The 21,185-nt window shown below is 38.4% G+C and overlaps 1 protein-coding gene across 1 annotated transcript in view; it reads left to right on the top strand.

The window, feature by feature from the left end:
- The window catches only part of LOC136719163 (phosphofurin acidic cluster sorting protein 2), a 156,988-nt gene extending 139,106 nt beyond the window's left edge, over positions 1 to 17,882 (top strand). The window contains exons 14-24 of the mRNA XM_066697011.1: positions 849 to 953; positions 1,203 to 1,309; positions 2,167 to 2,321; positions 2,985 to 3,095; positions 3,440 to 3,542; positions 11,124 to 11,166; positions 11,594 to 11,636; positions 14,255 to 14,393; positions 15,219 to 15,442; positions 15,897 to 16,010; positions 17,215 to 17,882. Coding sequence (XP_066553108.1) covers positions 849 to 953; positions 1,203 to 1,309; positions 2,167 to 2,321; positions 2,985 to 3,095; positions 3,440 to 3,542; positions 11,124 to 11,166; positions 11,594 to 11,636; positions 14,255 to 14,393; positions 15,219 to 15,442; positions 15,897 to 16,010; positions 17,215 to 17,330 — 1,260 coding nt within the window. The 3' untranslated portion in view covers positions 17,331 to 17,882. The remainder of the gene's footprint in view (positions 1 to 848; positions 954 to 1,202; positions 1,310 to 2,166; positions 2,322 to 2,984; positions 3,096 to 3,439; positions 3,543 to 11,123; positions 11,167 to 11,593; positions 11,637 to 14,254; positions 14,394 to 15,218; positions 15,443 to 15,896; positions 16,011 to 17,214) is intronic.
- The last annotated feature ends 3,303 nt before the right edge of the window (positions 17,883 to 21,185 follow it).

Genomic DNA, 21,185 nt, shown 5'->3' on the forward strand with positions numbered 1-21,185 from the left:
TCACATCAGCTGGGATCTCAGGTAGATTTAGCAACTTTGAGATTCACAGAAAACAAAAATCCTGGCAATAGTCTCATATTCTAGATTGCATATAGTTGTGGAGTTAACTCAGTGATGGTTGTTGTCTGTGCTGGCAAACAGCAATACCTCGGTTAACAAATCCTCTGTCAACAAAGCTCCTTCATAATGAAGGCAGAAGTCATGCATAGCAATTCAAAAGAGTAGAATTTAAAGGATGCACTTGACCTGTAAATGCAACCAAATGGGTTCTGTTTACATTATCAGAAGCATAGGTGTAGGTTTAGGAGAGAATGTTTTGTTGTCTTCCCCAATAATGTATGCCTGGCTCCACAGGCGTAGGGGACACGTCCCACCCAATTCTGAAACCAAACCTGGCCACTGATCAGAAGCCAATTAAAGGGTTTGTGGTTCACCGGGTCCAATCAGTGGTGCGCTTCATCAGTCTTCCCTTTCTCTTTCTTATTGCTGAAAATCCTCACAATGGGACATAATGTTAGTGGCCTCACTGAGTAAAAAGTGCAGCAGAAATCTGTCTCTTTGGAATCAAAAATTCAGATCGTAAGGTAAAAAGTGGCTATTTCCAAGCAGACAAAATGTAGGCTTAGGTGCTGCAGTCTACTGCATATTTCATGTTTTCTGACAAATATTTTTTTATTATGGTGTTACATGAATGTATACATATTTTTTAATTCTACCACATATTCATTTAATGATACAGTAGCATGAGCTCCTTGGCCAGGCCCTCAAGGAGAGTCTGACCTCCTCTGACGTTACGTGGTTAAATTGAGTTCAGCTGTGGAATTTATTTTGCTGTTCTTTATGCTTAGGTCCCTCGGAAATCAGTGTATGACCAGCTGAATCAGATATTGATCTCAGATGAACAGTTGCCCGAGAGCATCATCCTGATCAATACCACGGACTGGCAGGGGCAGGTAGGTGTACGGTTAAGGTGGGCGAGCTGTTGTGGAATGGACAAGGGTGGACAGGTGTGTCGGGGGAGCTAACATTAACACTAAGTTGTGTATAGATTTGATAGAGCCATTCTAGCAGTTTTGTCCCTCGCAATGCTCTATTTCAGTAACATCCTTGGAATACTCTGAAAGGGGTCTGTTTGCAACTGAAGAACCACCTGATCTTTTCAGTTCCTGTGGTGTAAAATCCTTCTTTGCTTTTCCTTTCAGTATCTGTCTGAGATTCTACATGAGCAGAATCAGCCAATTGTGTGCACATGTTCTGCAGCAGATGTACAGGCAGCCTTTAATACTATAGTCACCAGGATCCAGAGATTGTGAGTATGCCCCACTGCCTGTGCACGATTGTACTCAAACAATATACTTAACAGTAATCGCACACTGCAGAAAATGCTAATCTGTTTTTTTGCCTAGTTCCTGCCATTGGTCATGAACAGAAATAAATTTTGAAGCTGAAAAATAAAGAAGTATGTATTTGTTACCTTTGTGGTGCCCTGTTAAAATAAGCTATTCCAGCAGCATATTGTATTTATTAATGTACTCTGTACTCAATACAACTGGCAAAGTGGTTTGTGATGTTCCATTTTTAAGGATGTTTTATGGTTTTGATGTGAAAATAATTTGTTGCTTTGTTTTTGTTTTTTTTAATCAAGAAAACACTTTTCAGTATTTTAGAGATACTTTTAAAATGTTGTGCTGGTATTATTTGGGCCTTTTTCTGTGGAGAACTAACCATGTATGTGGTGTTCTCTTTAGTTACATGAATGAATACACTACGGAAAAGTTTCTGAGAGGCTTTATTTCCAGAACTCCTCTGAACTCCAGAATGAGTAATTAAATCCCAGTATATAAGCATATTAAAAAACAAAACCAAAAAACATATTTTTTTTTCCCAACATCCTGTTTTAAAGTCTTGTTTCACATTTTTCTGGACAGATACAGAAACAGCAATTTTATCACCCGTTTGTAAATATGTATGAATTATACAGACCTTTAATCTTAGACTGACCTTAGCAAAACTAATTATCAAAATCATGCTCTGTGAATTATTTGAACCCATTACTCACATTTCCTGATCCCTTAAATATTATTTTATCCCTGGAATACTGAAAACAGGCAGCACTGTAATGATTGTTGTGATGCCACTAAAGCTCAGCATTTCCCTTGTTGGCAGCTGCAACTGTAACTCCCAAATGCCCCCGACAATCAAGGTGGCAGTGGCTGGAGACCAGAGCTACCTCAGCACCATCTTGAGGTTCTTCGTGGAACAGCTGGCCAACAAGACCCCTGACTGGCTCAACTACATTCGCTTCCTGCTCATCCCCATCGGTGAGGCTGGCTGACCTTGCTGTGCCTAGCCAGGCATTCTGTGATCGTTCAGACGACAGCTGCCAGCAATCCATTTCTACATAAGCTAACAGCGAAGCCGCTTTTGTAAAATGCATTCAAGCACAGATCCGTTCAGAGCAAAGTTCCCTTTACAACTTTATTTAATATGTTTTTAAATCATATTCGAATCCAAAAGTTAGAACTTCCTTAGTGGTGCACCATGTATTGACTTCCTTCCAGAGTGCAGGATGTGTCCTGTAACCTGGATCAAGCTGGTTTACAATCCTGGCTAGGCTTTTGTTTGCCAGCTGCTGGGTTAAGTGTGAATGGGTCGGTGGGAGGGGGTCTATGCACGATGAAAAAGCTCACCGTGGCAGGGTGGTAGAAGTTGGCTGGATACTCCTTAGATCATCGCACACCAGTGTGACCCTGTGACTTTTCAGGCACCTACAAGTTCAGATTGTTAGCTCTTCCAGCTCCACCAAATCCTCAAATTGGTATCATAGCTGAGCTGAAGACACACAATGAGTTTGCAGTGCATCAAATAGTGGATGGCTTTCACAACCCCCTTTCTGAGGGATATGGCCTTGTCTCATCCCTACTGAAACGATCAAAATTGTTACTTAAATCTGCTGAAAGACATTTTATTTTCAATTTTTTCAGGCTCTCATCCGTTAGCAAAGTATGTGGCCTCGTTCGACAGCAAGTTCAACAGTATCTTCATGGACACGACATGGAGGGAGGTCTTTGGAAGAACTGAACCGCCAGCCTCAGGTAAGAATAACGCAAACCAAAACCTGGCCATTCAAACTATACAGCTTGTATGCAGGTACATTCCTAATTTATATTAAAACGGTTGATTTGTAACTTAAGCAAGAAAATGAACAGGCCTTGATTAAAGAAGACCATAACTTAAACCCAGCTTTGCTAACACTGCTAGGTTTGCCTGCTAACCAGGAGCAAAACATCTGTGCTTTAGTCAGTCAACGAGTAACGCAATTAGATAGAAAAAGAGGGTTATTTGTAAGAATCCCCCTACCCCTCTCTCTCTCTGACCGCTAGATGGTGAGTGGTGCTACATGAGGACACACGTGTGTTTCTTTTCTCTGTCTCTACAGAAAGCATAGATGTGGCAGGACGTGTCAGCCAGTACTTAGCAGGAGCAAATGTGTCCCATCAGTTCCCCATCTCAGAAGCGATGCTCACCTATAAACAGAAGAGGTAAGGAGGTCGCTAGTGTGCATTTCTGCCCGCTGCTGCATCGTGGCGAGAGTGAGAAGGACCGGCTCATTAACCCCACTCTTGACAACGCAGCTGTGCATTTACAAGCCTCCTCAACCCCTAATATGACTCCAAGAATCAAATTGCCAGCTTTTGCATTTTATCTTCTCTTATTCTCAAAACTTCTCACTTTAACAGCCTGACTACCCTTATTTTGATATCACTATATTAGTACATTTTATATAGATTATTACAAACCTGTTTATTGCAGTAAACTTAAAACTATATCTGGACAGGTTTATGTATAAATGGATACAGACATATGTATGCATACATATATATATATATATATATATATATACAGTGGGGGAAAAAAGTATTTGATCCCCTGCTGATTTTGTACGTTTGCCCACTGACAAAGAAATCATCAGTCTATAATTTTAATGGTAGGTGTATTTTAACAGTGAGAGACAGAATAACAATAAAAAAAATCCAGAAAAATGCATTTCAAAAAAGTTATAAATTAATTTGAATGTTAATGAGTGAAATAAGTATTTGACCCCTTCGACTTAGTACTTGGTGGCAAAACCCTTGTTGGCAATCACAGAGGTCAGACGTTTCTTGTAGTTGGCCACCAGGTTTGTACACATCTCAGGAGGGATTTTGTCCCACTCCTCTTTGCAGATCCTCTCCAAGTCATTAAGGTTTCGAGGCTGACGATTGGCAACTCGAACCTTCAGCTCCCTCCACAGATTTTCTATGGGATTAAGGTCTGGAGACTGGCTAGGCCACTCCAGGACCTTAATGTGCTTCTTCTTGAGCCACTCCTTTGTTGCCTTGGCTGTGTGTTTTGGGTCATTGTCATGCTGGAATACCCATCCACGACCCATTTTCAATGCCCTGGTTGAGGGAAGGAGGTTCTCAGCCAAGATTTGACGGTACATGGCCACGTCCATCATCCCTTTGATGCGGTGCAGTTGTCCTGTCCCCTTAGCAGAAAAACACCCCCAAAGCATAATGTTTCCACCTCCATATTTGACGGAAGGGATGGTGTTCTTGGGGTCATTCCTCCTCCTCCAATCACGGCTGAGTTGAGTTGATGACAAAGAGCTTGATTTTGGTCTCATCTGACCACAACACTTTCACCCAGTTCTCCTCTGAATCATTCAGATGTTCATTGGCAAACTTCAGACAGGCCTGTAAATGTGCTTTCTTGAGCAGGGGGACCTTTCGAGTGCTGCAGGATTTCAGTCCTTCACGGCGTAGTGTGTTACCAATTGTTTTCTTGGTGACTATGGTCCCAGCTGCCTTGAGATCATTAACAAGATCCTCCCGTGTAGTTCTGGGCTGATTCCTCACTGTTCTCATGATCATTGAAACTCCACGAGGTGAGATCTTGCATGGAGCCCCAGACCGAGGGAGACTGACAGTTATTTTGTGTTTCTTCCATTTGCGAATAATCGCACCAACTGTTGTCACCTTCTCACCAAGCTGCTTGGCGATGGTCTTGTAGCCCATTCCAGCCTTGTGTACGTCTACAATCTTGTCCCTGACATCCTTGGACAGCTCTTTGGTCTTGGCCATGGTGGAGAGTTGGAATCTGATTGATTGATTGATTGCTTCTGTGGACAGGTGTCTTTTATACAGGTAACGAGCTGAGATTAGGAGCACTCCCTTTAAGAGAGTGCTCCTAATCTCAGCTCGTTACCTGTATAAAAGACACCTGGGAGACAGAAATCTTGCTGATTGATAGGGGATCAAATACTTATTTCCCTCATTAACATGCAAATCAATTTATAACTTTTTTGAAATGCGTTTTTCTGGATTGTTTTGGTTGTTATTCTGTCTCTCACTGTTAAAATACACCTACCATTAACATTATAGACTGATCATTTCTTTGTCAGTGGGCAAATGTACACAATCAGCAGGGGATCAAATACTTTTTTCCCCTCACTATACATACATACATACATATACAAATGTTTACTGTAATTTAAATTTGGCATGTGGGTGAAATCCAAACTTTCACCCACCCGCCAATCATACATAATAATTCAGGACTGGATTCTTGACTTTTTGGTTTCACTGAGGATTCATTGGTAAAGTAAGCAGGGTGAAGTTTTGATTTTGTCCAGCTGTGTGATCATTGTATTGACAGACTTTTCATCCACTAGTCATCATCTTCAGTGTAATCCATAAAACACAGAAGACAGTTATCCAATTCCCTTTTGGTCAACCTTCATTGTTTAGTGCCAGTTCTAGGTCTCATTGACATGTTCATCCAGACAAAAGTTTTGGAGCTGCAATTCTCAACAAAATAATGTCTTCCTGAAGATATGTCTGTATGGCCAACTTAGATATGGATTTTTGAAAAGCGCTATATATACAGCTCTGGAAAAAATTAAGAGACCACTATAAGTTCAGAAATCAATGGTAAGTGGTCTTTACATTTTTTCCAGAGCTGTATATTGTTTTGAAGTCAACGCACCACTTTAGAAATATCAATTATTGTTTGCAATGGATAATACTATAAACTCTTGAGATATGGAGAAATTGAATGTGGAATTTACATCAACAGTGAATTGTGTGCTGATCAGGAAGGATTAGCCTGGGACTTTCAATCAGTGTCAATCTATCCTCTTCATCGAACACTTTAAAAAAAAAACGTGTGTAGATACCACTTCCATTTGTGATGATTGTGGTCAGTATTGCACTACATAAAATAGATTTGTATTGCATTTTCTCTCAGAGAATGTCTTTCTTCTGAAGGCTATCTGGAGATATATATTATCATGTCTCCTCTTGTTCAGCCATGGTAGTGCACCATTAAATCCTGTAGGGTATAAGAATTTGATGGCCTGTGCTGAGAGAACCTCTGCTCTTCAAAGTTTCCTTTGAATTAAATGCTAAACCAGCAGCTTATGTGTATGTTTTTTATTTCTAGGATTTCAGGAAGCACTTAACCCCATAATTTTAACCACCCATGATTACATACAAAACATATTACCAATCGTACTGGGACAACATGCAAGATAACAAAATACAGCTGTACAACGTGGGGGTGCGTGCGAGCTGTGAACCAAATGTTTTTGGGGGGCGCCACCCAGAAAGTTTGGCAACCACTGCCCTACAGCATAGGTCTCTGCATGCCCCTTCCTTATTCACAGTTCTAGGTCATCCCAGTGGAGCTCAGTGGAATTGAGGTCGGGACTTGGAGCAGGCTGTTTACAAAGCAATACTCCTTGAAACATTGTAACTCTCTAATGCGCTGGGAGCCATTAATACTGGCAGTACACTTGCACAAAATGTTACAGCATAGTCAAGGTGCAACTTCATTAAAAAAAAAAAAAAAAAAAACAGCCCCAATCCAAGCCATTAGAAACAGCCACACCATCACGCTGTCACCTCTACACTGAACAGGCAAGATGTGCTGTGGATAGAAGCAATCTCCAGGCTACTCCTGCTTTCATCTAAGGGAAACAGCATTCCTTCCCACTGCTTTATATCCCACTTCTTATGAGGCCATTACTGCATTCACATGTGAGCATTGCTATACATACAGTGGACTGACTCACATCACTGTGTGGTCATTGATCTCCTGCCTGAAGGCTTTTTTTTTATTTTTGGCCCTGCTGTTCTGACTTCCATCCTATGTCCTACGATCTTCTGCAGTCAGATGTCCAATATGCCAATTGAAGTCTACTTTGAAACACTGCCGATACTGATGTATGTGCTTTACTCACAGGAACTATCAGTAACATGTTGTAGTTTTCCTTTATGTACCTTTGGACTAATGCCCTTTATGAAGAACATCTCTGGTACACTCCATTAATAGTGGATTGTCCCAATGCTTTTTGTAATATCATGTATATTGCAGAAATTCACATTTCTTTCAAATATGGACTAAAACTTTGATTTTGTATTTATGCTCTCCCCTATTATATTCATGCCAAAGGAAAATTATTATTGCTTGAGTTTAGAAATGCTGTTGAAAGTGTGGGAGAAATTACAACAAAACAAAAACACCTTCAGATTGTATTTTGAATTAAAACTGAAGCTGTAAAGTCCTGATGAAAACAACTACAGTGATTCAATAATGTAACTATTCAAATAGCCTTGACTTTTATTTGTTAATCCATTGTAAATGTAAATGGAATCAGTATTTCTACTTTTTGTGACAGTTGCTTTTATTTTTTGTGAACATCTACTGGATAAGAAAATATATTCATTAATTTTGTAACCTAATAACCACATATATATGACAGATTTTTTTACAGTTTGTTTTTTCCCTTTTTTATTTTATTTTGCATTCAAGGAAAAGAAGTTTGTATTTTGATTTTTATATCAGGTATCTGATTGTGCTCTTCATTTTCCCCTCTCCTTGACCCCCCAGAGTTTGCCCTTTTGGTGTCTTAACCCCTTTTTCACGCTCGCTTCACAATGTAACCTCACTCTTGTCTGCATAGTTTTGGACTTTGGGTTTTCTTTTGTGGGTTTAACCATGAGAGTGTGTCTTGTTTTGTTGTGCCTTGTGGAAATGCCTAACAACACTGACAGAAAACCCTTGTTTATCAAAATATTTTACCTCAGAATATTTTGTGAACTGAAGTGTGAGTGGAAAACAGCAAGCATGGTCTGTATCCAATATGATGGTACATTTGTGAGGTAAAACCTTGTGAATTTTAATGAATGACACGAACAAGAAAAAATGCATTTATTTAATACAGTCTACCTAGTTTTAAATCTAATAGTTTAGTATGTTTTGAAAAATGTATTTATTTATGTTGTGCAGTAGCTCACATGTCTGTGAATATGCAATATGTGAAATATGAAAGGTGTACATTGGTCACAGAATTTAGGACTACTATTCTATGTATAATCATTCTTATCTCTTATCCATTTGTCCTTAAGTTATGATGTAAAGAGGAAAATTGAAGCAGTTTTATGCTGCTTTTAAAGACAATGAAAGTCTCAAATGTAGTTAAGATAAAACATATGGTTAAATTTTAATCATTCTAGCAGGTAGGAGCCCATATACTCAATTCATATGACTATATTATATATAGATGTTGCTTTAGATAAGTTGATGTATTAATATTAAATTTTGTTTGTTAATGCCCAGGTTGCAAAAAGTAAATTAAACTAACTGAAGGGGACAGGCAACTATGGTGCAAGGGGTGAGATTTATGGCAAAATTAATTCATAACAACAGGTAGATAACTTATGTTTACAATTGGCATACTTAAAGGCACAAAACCAAACCATAATTAAAAGCAATTAACATGGTTTAATTTTGAGCATGTTATCAAAACAGGAAATATACTAATAAAGTGACTTTCAAGAAAATGAAATTAAAGATCAGATCAGTAACAAACCTTACAATAAGGAATCATACCTTATTTGGTTGCTTTCTATTATACAGGTAATAATAAACATACTGCCTAAATCATAACAGTGTGTGTTTTATTTATTACATTACTTGAATTTTGGTAATAAGTGTAGTAAGATAAATAATAAGTTACAATTTCAACCCATAGTTGAGGAAGAGCAATTCTTCAAATGCAGGAGTTAATACAGAATGTATGAGATACAGACGTATGGTAATAGTCCTGTTGTTCAAGTAAGATCACTGAAAATGTCGCAACCCAAGAGTACTGAGAATGAAAACATTATAGTCCACCATTGGCTGTGTCTCAGCTGAGAGAGATAAGAGAACAGACCTGCTTTTCCCCCTCAGTGCCACTGAAGATTAGTGTGTTTTAAAACAGGCAAATGATCCTACTTGAAAGTCTGCAAAGGGGGTGGGGGGGCCTTGGTTTCACTCCGTCAGTAGTTCTTTACCCTTTTGAACATGCAGTCCTGCTCAACTGTGCCTTTGAACATGCTGGCTTAAGCTCCCCTCCTGAGAGTTTCTAATGTTGGCTTTGAGAAAACGAGCAGGCTGTAATCCAGCTCCTCTAGTCTGCTGACATTATCCACAGGAAAGGCAATTCAGCCTGGTTGCAAGTGAAGGTCAGATCTGCATTTGTATGCCCGTAACTGCCTTTCCTTTTGTCTTGCTTAGTGTGTACTCCTTTCTGTGCGTATTTGAAAGGAGCTTGTTTTTATCCTTTTGATAAGATAAGGGGAATCGTTTTAGTCCTAATGCCGGTATTTTAGTTGCTGAGCAATATTTTTCATGACAACTTTCAGCTGCAAATCCAATCATTCATTGAAAGACTCGTGAGGTACTGCAGGAAAAATAATAGAGGACAGACGGGCACTGATCAAGGTAAAGGTGGAAGGTGTAGGATGCACTATTGGCAAAGACAAATAACAACTGTTAGGATTTGAAAAAGCTTCACTGCTCTATTATTTTGTGATGCTTGGCTAATTATGCCTTATGCATCAAGATATTACACCATCTTGACTTGCCACCTGACAAGCTGTTTGAAGAATCAGATTTGGAATAAGGTGTTAAGCCACATAAACACAGCGCAATAGTGTTCTTCAGAAAAACATGGAGAGCAGCCAGTGCTACTCAAACCCACAGGTATTGATTTTTAACCTTCAGCCTCGCCATATTAATATCTTTATTTGGATGGAAAGGTAATCTGTTGATCTGACAGGTACCTTTTCAAGAAACTTCAAATGTGATAAAGAAAACATCAGTCGCTTTACCATATTTAACGCTCTTCATTCTTGCGTGTGTTTTTCACATTGCTAAAATCAGCTTTGAAACTGTTATTTCAAATACAAAGTCACCTTCAATAATAATCAGTTCAGACTTATGCAAACATAATAATAATAATAATTCCATAATCATAATTAATAATAAGATGTTTCAAAGTAGGAAAATATATGTTCTCCCAAAGGAAAACAGCAAGATGTTAAACTTCATGAACATAAACCTTCTTTAATTTCACTCAGCAGAATCACAATGGAATTGCACAGAAAGCCCACAGAAAAGCTGAATTTGTTCTTAACTGAAGAGGGGGCTTTCTATCACAAACACTGATTCCTTGTGAGAGACACTGTGCAAGCAGTGGGGTTCAGCGATGTAATCTGACTGCTGCTGGAAATAAACCTAGTTTTGCAAGTTTTAGAATGCAAAGTAGTACACAAGAACAGAATATTGACTTAGATTAGTGATGTACATAAGTTTAAATACTTAACATTTCTTGCAAATATGGCCATCAGACCTACAACGTCAAACACTGCAACAAATAATTGAAAAATCTGTCAAAATCAGATTGTCATGGGTGGCCAGTGAGGAAGGTTGTAGTATTATTGATCTGTACTTTCCTTTCCATTTGTCTTACAACATTTTATCTCATCAGTTTATCTCATAGACCAATCAGTCATCTCATCATCATGTGCAAATTCAGCCTCACTTCCCCTACTGTACATTGCATCTGCAGAGACAAAAAGACAGATGTGTCTGTTTTGAATACAAATGTTTATAGGGCCATTGAGTGTCTGTGTGATATTGGGTTGACTTGGTTGCAAAAGCAATGTGAATTCAAAATGTCAAGTGAATTGAGGGAATTATTCTAGAGATTAAATAATTATATTTTTTTGTTTTGTTTTCCTATTTCCTAGCCCGGATGAGGATTCTTGTCAGAAATTCATCCCTTTTATCGGGGTAAGATTGCTTTAAAAAAAAAAAAAAAAAAAAAACTGTGCTTGACATCTATTACAAATAAACCTGAGCTGGAGACATTCTCAAATGCATTCAATGTTATCTCACTCGGTGACAGAAGCAGTGGAGCAAAGCTTTTTAATTCCATTGGAGAAATCAAGCTGCTTTGTAGAGTTCTGCCTGACTTGTTTGTGCAGCCACCCAAGAGTAGCACCTGCAAGGCAGATTGATGAGCCACAGAATGCTTGGATATGTACACCACTTTCTCAGCTGGGGGTTATGCAAGAATATGCAGAACAGTTCTGTACTTACAATTATGGGTGAACCATGTAGCTTTGTGTAATTGCATTGCAGGTGAAAGTGTTTGCAGCGTTAGTGGCAGTCGGAGTGAGTGTCAGTGTTGTAATCTCTGTGTGTGTTTGTTCCTCAGGTTGTGAAAGTGGGCATTGTGGAGCATAATCTCTCCACCTCGGGTAAGATTTCCTTTTTCCTTCTTGAAACCCCATGTCCTCATACCCCAATCCTGGTTGCAGTATCTTCTGGTAAATTACTGAACTTTCTTTTGTGCTAAATTGAACCGTTTCAGCATTTTTTGCAGGTGGGATGTGGAGAGAAATGTATTTAACACCTGCAGGACTGTGGACCAGGGCTGCCCACCATTGCCTCAAATGAATTGGTTCTGGGAATTTCTTAAAGATGCTATAGGTTCCCGATCCTGTCAAATCTGCCCACAAGCATTTCAATGTTTCAAATTTCCCTCTGGTCTTCAGATTTGTATAATCCACTAATCTCTTTGATATTTCTAAATCTGGAGATATAATGAAGAGGACACTGTGCTGTTACATAATTTACTTAAGAAGAGCCAAAATATATACAGATAGGTCCATACATATTGAACAGTGACACAAATGGAACATAAGAAAGTTTACAAACGAGAGGAGGCCATTCGACCCATCGTGCTCGTTTGGTGTCCATTAATCCAAGGATCACATCCAATCTCTTTCTGAATGTTCTCAAATTGTCACTTCAACCACATCACTGGGGACTTTGTTCCAGCTTGTGACAATTGTCATAATTTTGGCTCTGTATGCCACCACAATGGATTTGAAAGGAAACAAATTGCTTCCAAAATTACTTCCAAATTGGGTGAACAGTGTAGGAATTACACCCATTTATATATGTGGTCCCCCCAATTTTAGGGACTCAAAAGTAATTGGACAATTGGCTGCTCAGCTGTTCCATGACCAGGTGCGTGTTATTCCCTCAATTACAGGTAAGCAGATAAAAGGTCTAGATTTTATTTCAAGTGTGGCATTTGCATTTGGAATCTGTTGCTGTTAACCCTCAATATGAAGTCCAAAGAGCTGCCACTGCAAGTGAAGCAAGCCATCATTAGGCTGAGAAATCAAAACAAACCAATCAGAGAGATAGCAACAATATTAGGTGTGGCCAAATCAACTATTTGGTACATTCTTAAAAAGAAAGAATGCACTGGTGAGCTCAGGAACACTGGAAGACCACGGAAAACAACTCTGGTGGATGACAGAAAAAACATGAAGACCAGATTAGAGTTTGCCAAAAATCATCTAAAGAAACCTGTACAGTTCTGGAACAACATCCTATGGACAGATGAGACAAAGATCAACTTGTACCAGAATGATGGGAAGAGAAGAGTGTGTAGAAGGGAAGGAACTGCTCATGACCCGAAGCATACCACCTCATCTGTGAAGAATGTTATGGCATGGGCATGTATGGCTGCCAAGGGAACTTGTTCCCTTGTATTTATTTATGATGTGACTGCTGACAAAAGCAGCAGGATGAATTCTGAAGTGATTAGGGCTATATTATCTGCTCAGATACAGCCAAAGACTTCAAAACTAATTGGACGGTGATTCAAGATGAAAGTCTACACTTAAAGAACATGTTGATTGTTTCCTTTCAAATCCATTGTGGTGGCATCCAGAGCCAAAATGATGACAATTGTGTCACTGTCCAAATACGTCTCCTGAGCTGTGCAGCAGTAGAGGCCAGAAATCTCAGCCGTAATGTAATTTTAGGAGGCTGGACCATTCCAAGTAGAGCTCCCATTGTGTTTACCCCCTGGGCTGCAGTTGTTTTGTCTGGAGTACCAGGGTTGTAAGTGATGAGAAACGCTTAATTAATAGATGTGAACCAATGGATTTGTGGTGGTTTATTACTTCTCGAGTATGTTGTTAGAGATCCACTAAGTGTGGGATGTAAATCATCATGCTCAGTCACTACAGCACTTTCATCCAGATATTGGCATGTTAACCTTTCAATACAGCTCAGTATTTTACCTACATAATGTTTATGCTTCATAGCAAACCATTACCTAAGCAATATGAACTAGCATTTATTTAGACTTAATAAACACTGAACAGCTTGCAAACCCAGTGCTGTTTTAAGTAGGCTTTCATAGTGTCGCACACTCCTCAAAATCTCCTTCATTCCAATAGAAGGTTTTAATTGCCTGATGGGATAAATCAGCTGGAGAATCCTAACAAAATGTCAGGATTTATGGATATGAGGCTGTAAGGTAGTCACACAGGGCTCCAGTGTTACTTTAAATAAGATCAGGGATGTCGCATCCCCTATGTTTCACAATGTTTTTATCTTTTTCTTAAGTCGCCTTATTTCCATTCAGTACAACACAGTCTTAGGCTGCAGCCAGGGTATCTTAAGGGATTGTTGCCCTGTTGGTAACAACTACGCTATTTAACAATTACTTGAGGGTACTGTATCGGCTGCTGGGTGTGCCGTCAATTCAGAAACGCTCAACTGGAAATGATGTAGTATGGAGATAAAATAAGGTAGGGGAATAAAAAGATAAATCCCAGAAAAGACTCCTTTAAGGTGCAAATAGATATTCTTGAAACAAAAACCAACTGCTCAAAACGCCTTCTTAAGCAGCTTTTAGTACTCCGCAGTCCTGAAATCAGATCCTTCACTGATCTGATCTGGTTTTTCAAACATCAGCTAATTGCTGTAGAATTAAAGGGCATTGTCATTTTACACCCCTAAATCCTTATACACGTGCGCTGCTTTGTTTACTTGTTTTTCCCTTTCCCAGTGGACTCTGACGACGCCATGGTGGGTAATGTCAGCATGCTGGCTTCTCCACCAGCACCCACAGGCACCTCGTACAGCAAAGAGATGACAAGCACCCCTCCCCCGTCTCCCTCTGTCTCCAGCGCTCTCTCCGGAGCTGGGTATGTCTCCCCCTGTTGACCAATATGGGATGATAGGGTGCCATAGAGTGCAAAAAATATTTCTGCATGTATTTTATATAGAATGTACTAATTTCTTCTGATTTTATCCTACATGAAAAGTTGAAAGTAACTCCATGCACCATGAAATAAATGCCATAAATCTTAAACACTTATTTTGCCTATATTTGCCATTTATTGACTACAGTAAAAACAATGGTAAGCACTTTAATACATTATTCCATATGCTATATTACTTCTTATCATACAACAGGTATATTAAGACAGTTCTATGTATGTTAATATTTACTATGATGTCACTTATCTGTGTTTTGTAGTCTAACTTTGTCCACAAACTTCTGCAGTAAGATAAAATAAAAATAAAAAATATCTGCTGTGCAGATGTAAAATTAACATTATATAATTCTCTACTATGTAAAATATAATGTTTTCTTTTACTGTTGCAACTCCTGCACCAAATGAAACAGTCCCAAATGTAATAGTGTATTACATTTTTATTTATTTAATAAAAGTAACCTGGTCCCACTGAGTCTTCAGTCACCTCAGTGAAAGAAATATTATCTTCCTTTTGCTTCAGAAATCCATAGGTTCTGGACTGAATGTGGATTACCGGGATTGAAAAAAGTTACAAAACAACAATATCCTATTTTGTGACTGTGGGATTTGTTTTAGATTTGGGTTGGGGAGGTGAACTCTAACCTTATTATTATTTATTATTTATTATTATTTATTTATTTATTTTTGTGTTTTCCTGGTGCATGTGCGTGCGTGCTTGTGTGTGCATGCATGTGTGTGTGTGTCGGGCAGCTCTCCGGGCACAGGTGGTGAGGTGATGGGTCTGCAGGTGGATTACTGGACGTGGCAGGGCCCGGAGAAGAAAAAGGATGGGGAGAAGAGGGACGTGGGCATCAAGAACACCCTGAAGAGCAACTTCCGCTCTCTGCAAGTCAGCCGCATACCCAGCGGCGGGGAGCTAACCCCCCCACCCTCCATGTCTATGACTGTGGTCACCAAGGAGAAGAATAAGAAAGGTAAGGGGCTTCTCTAACAGAGAGAGGTGCACAGTCACATATGGTTGCACATACACTAACACACACGCAATCACATGAACATATACGATAACATGCATGAAAACTCAAATGCACAGGAGCACATACTAGTGCACAAAGTGCTGTAAACTCACCACCACACGCATGGTCACGCACGGGATCACTGGCACAATCGGATGGTCATGCACACATTCAAACAAATGTATATGCACTGGCTGCATATGTATATGCACTGGCTGCAAACTGGGGTTTGCTAGAACCTTTTCTTCTTACAAAAACACTAGATTATTATGGAAGTGGTGGGAGCATAGAGTCTCATAAGCCCAGCTTTCAGTTTTCTGTTACAATGTTTTTATTTTACCCCACCCCAGGTTTTGTTTCTGAAATGCTTTTCAGATGTTATAAAGTTGTCCTCTCTTGTTCCTTTTGTGTGCAGTGATCTTTCTCAGTAAGAAGCCCAAGGAGAGAGACCTAGATTCCAAAAGCCAGGTGATCGATGGGATCAGCAGGTTGATCTGCACTGCCAAACACCAGCACACCATGCTTAGAGGTAACTGCTACCAAGACTAGTGCAGGAGATTAGAAGTCCTTGTCACACTCTTGGAAATGCAATAGCCCCACCTTCTGGTGTTAAGAATGAGTACAGACAACAACAGTATCAAAGTACCAATAGTGCAGTAATAGTCACTGTTGTAGAATTTACAGATATGTTCTTTCTAGATTTTATAAGGTTGTGGGTTTCTTTTGTTTTTTCTCTAGGGTTTTGTTAGTTTTCTTTTGTTCCTTAAAGAAGCCACTATATGTTTAGTTCATTAAGGAAATCCTTTATTACATAGCTTTATAAAACTATTTTAAGTAACACTTTACATTATTCACCCCAATTTAATATTAAATGGATTTTCAATTATTTGATCATTAAAGTTCAACAGAAATGTAAATGAATACCTTGTCTGAACCAAAAACTTTATCAACATAAAAAAACACGAAGTTACAAAATGGCCATCTTAAATTGAAAAATCTAATTTTGCCACAAATGCTTCTTGTAACTTGACTTATGGATTTGATATCTTGATGTTTTTGGTACAGACTGATATTATATAAATATTCTATTGAGCATTAATCATCAAATAGTTGAATGTTAATATATTATCAATTGAATAACTATTAAATGTGTAATTGGTACACGCAATCTAAAGCATTACCCTGTTTTCTTTATTAAACCCTTTTCAGGTCTTAGACGCTGTGGGTACAAGATTATTTCTGTATTAATAAAAACAGTGTATCCAATATCTTGTAGAAGTTGGTTGTATTGGAGGGCTGTATTTTTATTTTTATTTTGTATTTTTACGTCCTCAATGGAGATCTTGAGAGGCTAAACTGATAAAGGGCCACAAGTGAAGTGTGAAAAGCACTCTACCCACATTCTCTACATCTTTATAATTTTGTACAACTTGAATATGATCCCTTGTGTTATATCCACATCTAAATCTTGCTTGTTCTATTGGTTGAGCAAAGTCTTGAAGGTGATGTGTTAGATCTATGTGTGTATATAATATGATACTGTTGATGCCTCAAAGTACGCTGTTGACTTATGACCCACAAAACAATTCAGAGTCTGCTGTGTTAAATGTACGTTATAATTAAACAAAATCTAGAAGACACCTGGAGGAATGAAGTTTGACCACTCTGATACAGATAGGCAGGGTATGTTTCCAAGCCCTTCTTTGCTAACTGTGTGTGTCCTCTCTCTACAGTATCCATTGACAGTGTGGAGTGGAATGATGTGAAATTTTTCCAGCTTGCTGCCCAGTGGCCTACTCACGTCAAGCACTTCCCAGTGGGAATCTTTGGATACACAAAGCCAATATGATGTCTGCTGCCACAAAAACAACAAACAGACCAACCTACAAAAAAAAAAAAACATTTTAAACTAGTTTTTTAGAGAGAGGGAGATAAAAGAAGAAAAAAACAACACTAATAGTTTTCCTGTGGAAATTTAGAATCTCAAAATGTGTTCTTAATATTTAATAGTTTTTTGTTTGTTTTTTTGTTTTGTTTTATTTTGTTTTCAACCTGCAAGGAACAACTAACCTTTTTCAGAAGAGCTGCCACTCTGAAAAGTATTTTGTGGAAATATTTGAACTATGGCAGCTTTGTTTGCACTTTTTTCATATTATTTTTTTATTATTTCTGTGAAAACGTGGATTATTGTTACAAAAGCAGCGCAAGGGGTGGGATGATCGGGGGAGTGTGAGTGGTATTTGTGTGTGGGGGGGATTTTTTTTTATTGGTGCAAAAAAGAGCAATGCTGCTGTGAACCTTTTAAGGACTCTTGAGAGATGCATTTTTGCAAGGGATTTTTAAAAGAAAAGTGACTTACTGCCATTTTTATTATACAACGTTTTAGTCAGTAAACTTGCATTTTTTTAATGAAGCACACTGTGGATTGGAAGCAAAAAATAAAATATATGCTTTACCAGAATTCAAACAAATGGACTAGAGTAGAGAACCTAGGCAAACCTTTAAAGGCATTGGGCTGCATTCTTGTTTGGTAGCTGTGCAATGTGAAAGTTAGTGTCTGCAATTTGGTTCAGCCTGGTAAAGTTGAAGAATGGACTGAACAGAAACGGGCACTACCATTGGGTATTGACTGGGAAGGAAACTACATTTATATAATTTACTGGGGCTCTCTCGCTCTCTCTCTCCCTCTGTCTTTGTATTTTTAATTGTTTCATTTAATATTTTTTTCCAGCTAAACACCAAATGTAATTACCTTTCTAGCTGTTTGCTTTTGAATCTAAGCCTGTGTGTTGTTGTTCATCATTCACTGTCACTGTTCTCACCACAGAGCTTAATGATAGTAAAGCGGCTGGTGGTGGTTTAAAAAGAAAAACGTGAAATAATTCTTCAACTAGAAGCCCCTTTTTCACCCTTGGTTCTTCTCCATAGCCACACAAAGTTTAAACATGTTATCTACCGCCTCCACCACAACTACAACACCTGTATTATTATTTTTTATTATTATTTTTGTCATTTAGCTGACGCTCTTATCCAGGGCGACTTACATTTGTATTGAACAATACAGTGGAACCACTAGCATGTGGCTTATTAATTCTACTATATGCAATGTGAAAAAACTAAAAATCCCCCCCTTGTTATATATACAGTGTATATATATATATATATATATATATATATATATATATACTGGAAACATACTGATAACTGGCACTGCCTTTAATGTTATGATGTATGAAGCTAAACAGACCTAATACGTTCCCAGAAACATTCAAGATAACACACAGTACTGAGAGAATACACATAGTTCCAGAGACGTTATAGAACATTACAGCTAAGCATGTGGGAGTATTCACTGTGTGATCTTACCGTCTCAGTAAATGGTGTTGTTTTTATTTAAAAATATCACACGTGTTCCATGAAACAGCATGGGTGGTAAAAATATACATGTATATAAATAGGGAATAATTTTGTTCTGCTTCTATGTTGCACTTATTTGTAAACACAAACCACTGATTTATAATTGTCTGCTTTTGAGGGCTAAACAATACATTTCTGTATAGACAACTTACCTTGCAAGAGTAGTAGCATTTATTTTGTTTTTCACCTCTCCTAGTCCTGTTTGTCACTGTCTCTCTAGCCCTAGCCCCAACATGTAGAAAGAAGACACATTAGAATACTCACTATTTTCTCCCAATTCAAACCTAAATGAAGTGCATGGCTTTTAGTTAAGGTTTTCTTTTTCTTGTTTCCACTAGCTAAAGCTTACTCAAAACAATAAGGAACTGGTCTGAAACTGCTTCTTTATCCAGTCCCTTTTAGAATTGTGTCTCTCTTCACTCAACTGCTTCATGGTTTGACTACGGTGTATCACGTGGAATACACCAGATGCTTACAGTCCACTCTGCTAACAGTTAACTGAATAACCCAAAATGTAGTCCCAGCCCATTTCGTATAAGCATTAGAGAGAGAAAAAAAGAGGGATGCGTATTGGCTTTTGACAGTAGCAAGGCTGTGTTGCACATTCGTGATGGCTATAGATGTAGTTTTTACCTTTATCGCCAAAAAACATTGAAACTGAACATTGCGTTTGGAAAAGGTTCTTCTCCTGCTTTGTTTTGACTGTGATTCCAGTTCGATTTGATTTCTGAGGAGAGAACTGGTGACTGATTTAAAGGAGTGTGAGCATGTATGTTTACTTCGTTTTCAGGATTTATTACTGGAGATATTAAGCCACTGTCAGTCTGGATCATTCGATGAACTGGCCACATTTGTGAAACTGTTTGCCAGTTTTCTATTCAGTTTTCCGGTCAGTCCACCTGCCTTTAGTGACCTCGCATCCCTGCAGGTTGTTTTCTTTGTAAACTGTGAGACTGCCAGGGGGTTATTCTCAAGCAAATCACTGTGGCTCCTTGAAGCAGTGTGTCCATGTAGGTTTGCCAACCCCACACGAACAGTGATGTTTTAAAACTGCTACAAAGCTGCTTTGGTTTTTCTTGTCATACATATATTTTTTGTTTGTTTTATTCTGATAACCTTTCCTTTACTGATGCAGTATATAGGTGGATTTCTGTGAATGTATTTCATCCCCAAAACCTTTAAATTCATGTTTTTGTTATTATTTAGTTTTTTAAGAGTCGTTTTGAAGTGTTGCTGTGAAACAATGAGTGTTGCTGATCTAGACATGAATGCTTTAGGACTTAACTAAGCAGTGTATTTTTATTATTATTTTGATTTTTGTTTTGTTTGTCTTTAGGAAAAGCAGTTACAGCAGAGCACTTTGTTATCAATGCTATTGTTAATGACTGCTAAAACCAGACTGTCCCAGTTTTATTTATACTCTTCTGTGAGCCTGCAGTGACTATTCTGTTGCATTGAAGATTTTATCAATTTCTTAATTTAGGGGAAGTGTATGGTTACAGTTAAATGATACTGCAATTGTGTTTATATAGCTTTTTCTTTTAATGTAAGTTGGGATGGAGGGGATGCATCTTTCCTGTTTGGTTGTGGCAGAGATGTTTTTAATGTGACTTCTGCAGAATGATTCATTTTTGGTTGAATGGAAAAGGAAGATTTAGCACATTTGCCAGATATGTAAGGTGGGAGTGTTATGATGGTGCTGCTGCAGCTGTCACTAAAAATAGTGTTACCTGTGTGAACATTTTTTTTTTTTTTTCTATTGAACTTACATTATTCACAACTTAACTTAAAGAAGGCAAGCTACTGCGAAGGCTGTGGATACTAATTATTTTCATTATATTTAAATCTTAAGTGTGTGGCTCAAGTGCTGAATCATGTCCTTAAAATACACACAGTATCCCTTTTGGGACATTTCAAAAATTGTATGTGTGGCTAATCCTATTCAGATTTTCCCCAGTGTCAATGAACAAGAACAATTATAAAGAAAGAAAAGATAAAACACAACTACACAATTGTTCACTGGAGGCTCTAAAAAAACCTACCATCCATCCATTTTCGAAACCGCTTATCCTGGTGAGGGTCATGGGGAAGGCGGAGCCAATCCCGGCAGGCATAGGGCGCAAAGAAAAAAACTTACCAAAAAGTTAAATACAAGATCTGGCTTTAGTAAGACTGTATAAGCACATAAGGAAGGGGGAAAGGGGAAGGGGTTGTTTAATTTAGTATTTAACTTTCTTTTCTTTCCCCTGTACTTCCTGTAAGATGGCAGTCACCATATAACACATTC

The sequence above is a fragment of the Amia ocellicauda genome, chromosome 23, assembly GCF_036373705.1.
Source record: "Amia ocellicauda isolate fAmiCal2 chromosome 23, fAmiCal2.hap1, whole genome shotgun sequence".
Taxonomy (NCBI): Eukaryota; Metazoa; Chordata; class Actinopteri; order Amiiformes; family Amiidae; genus Amia; species Amia ocellicauda.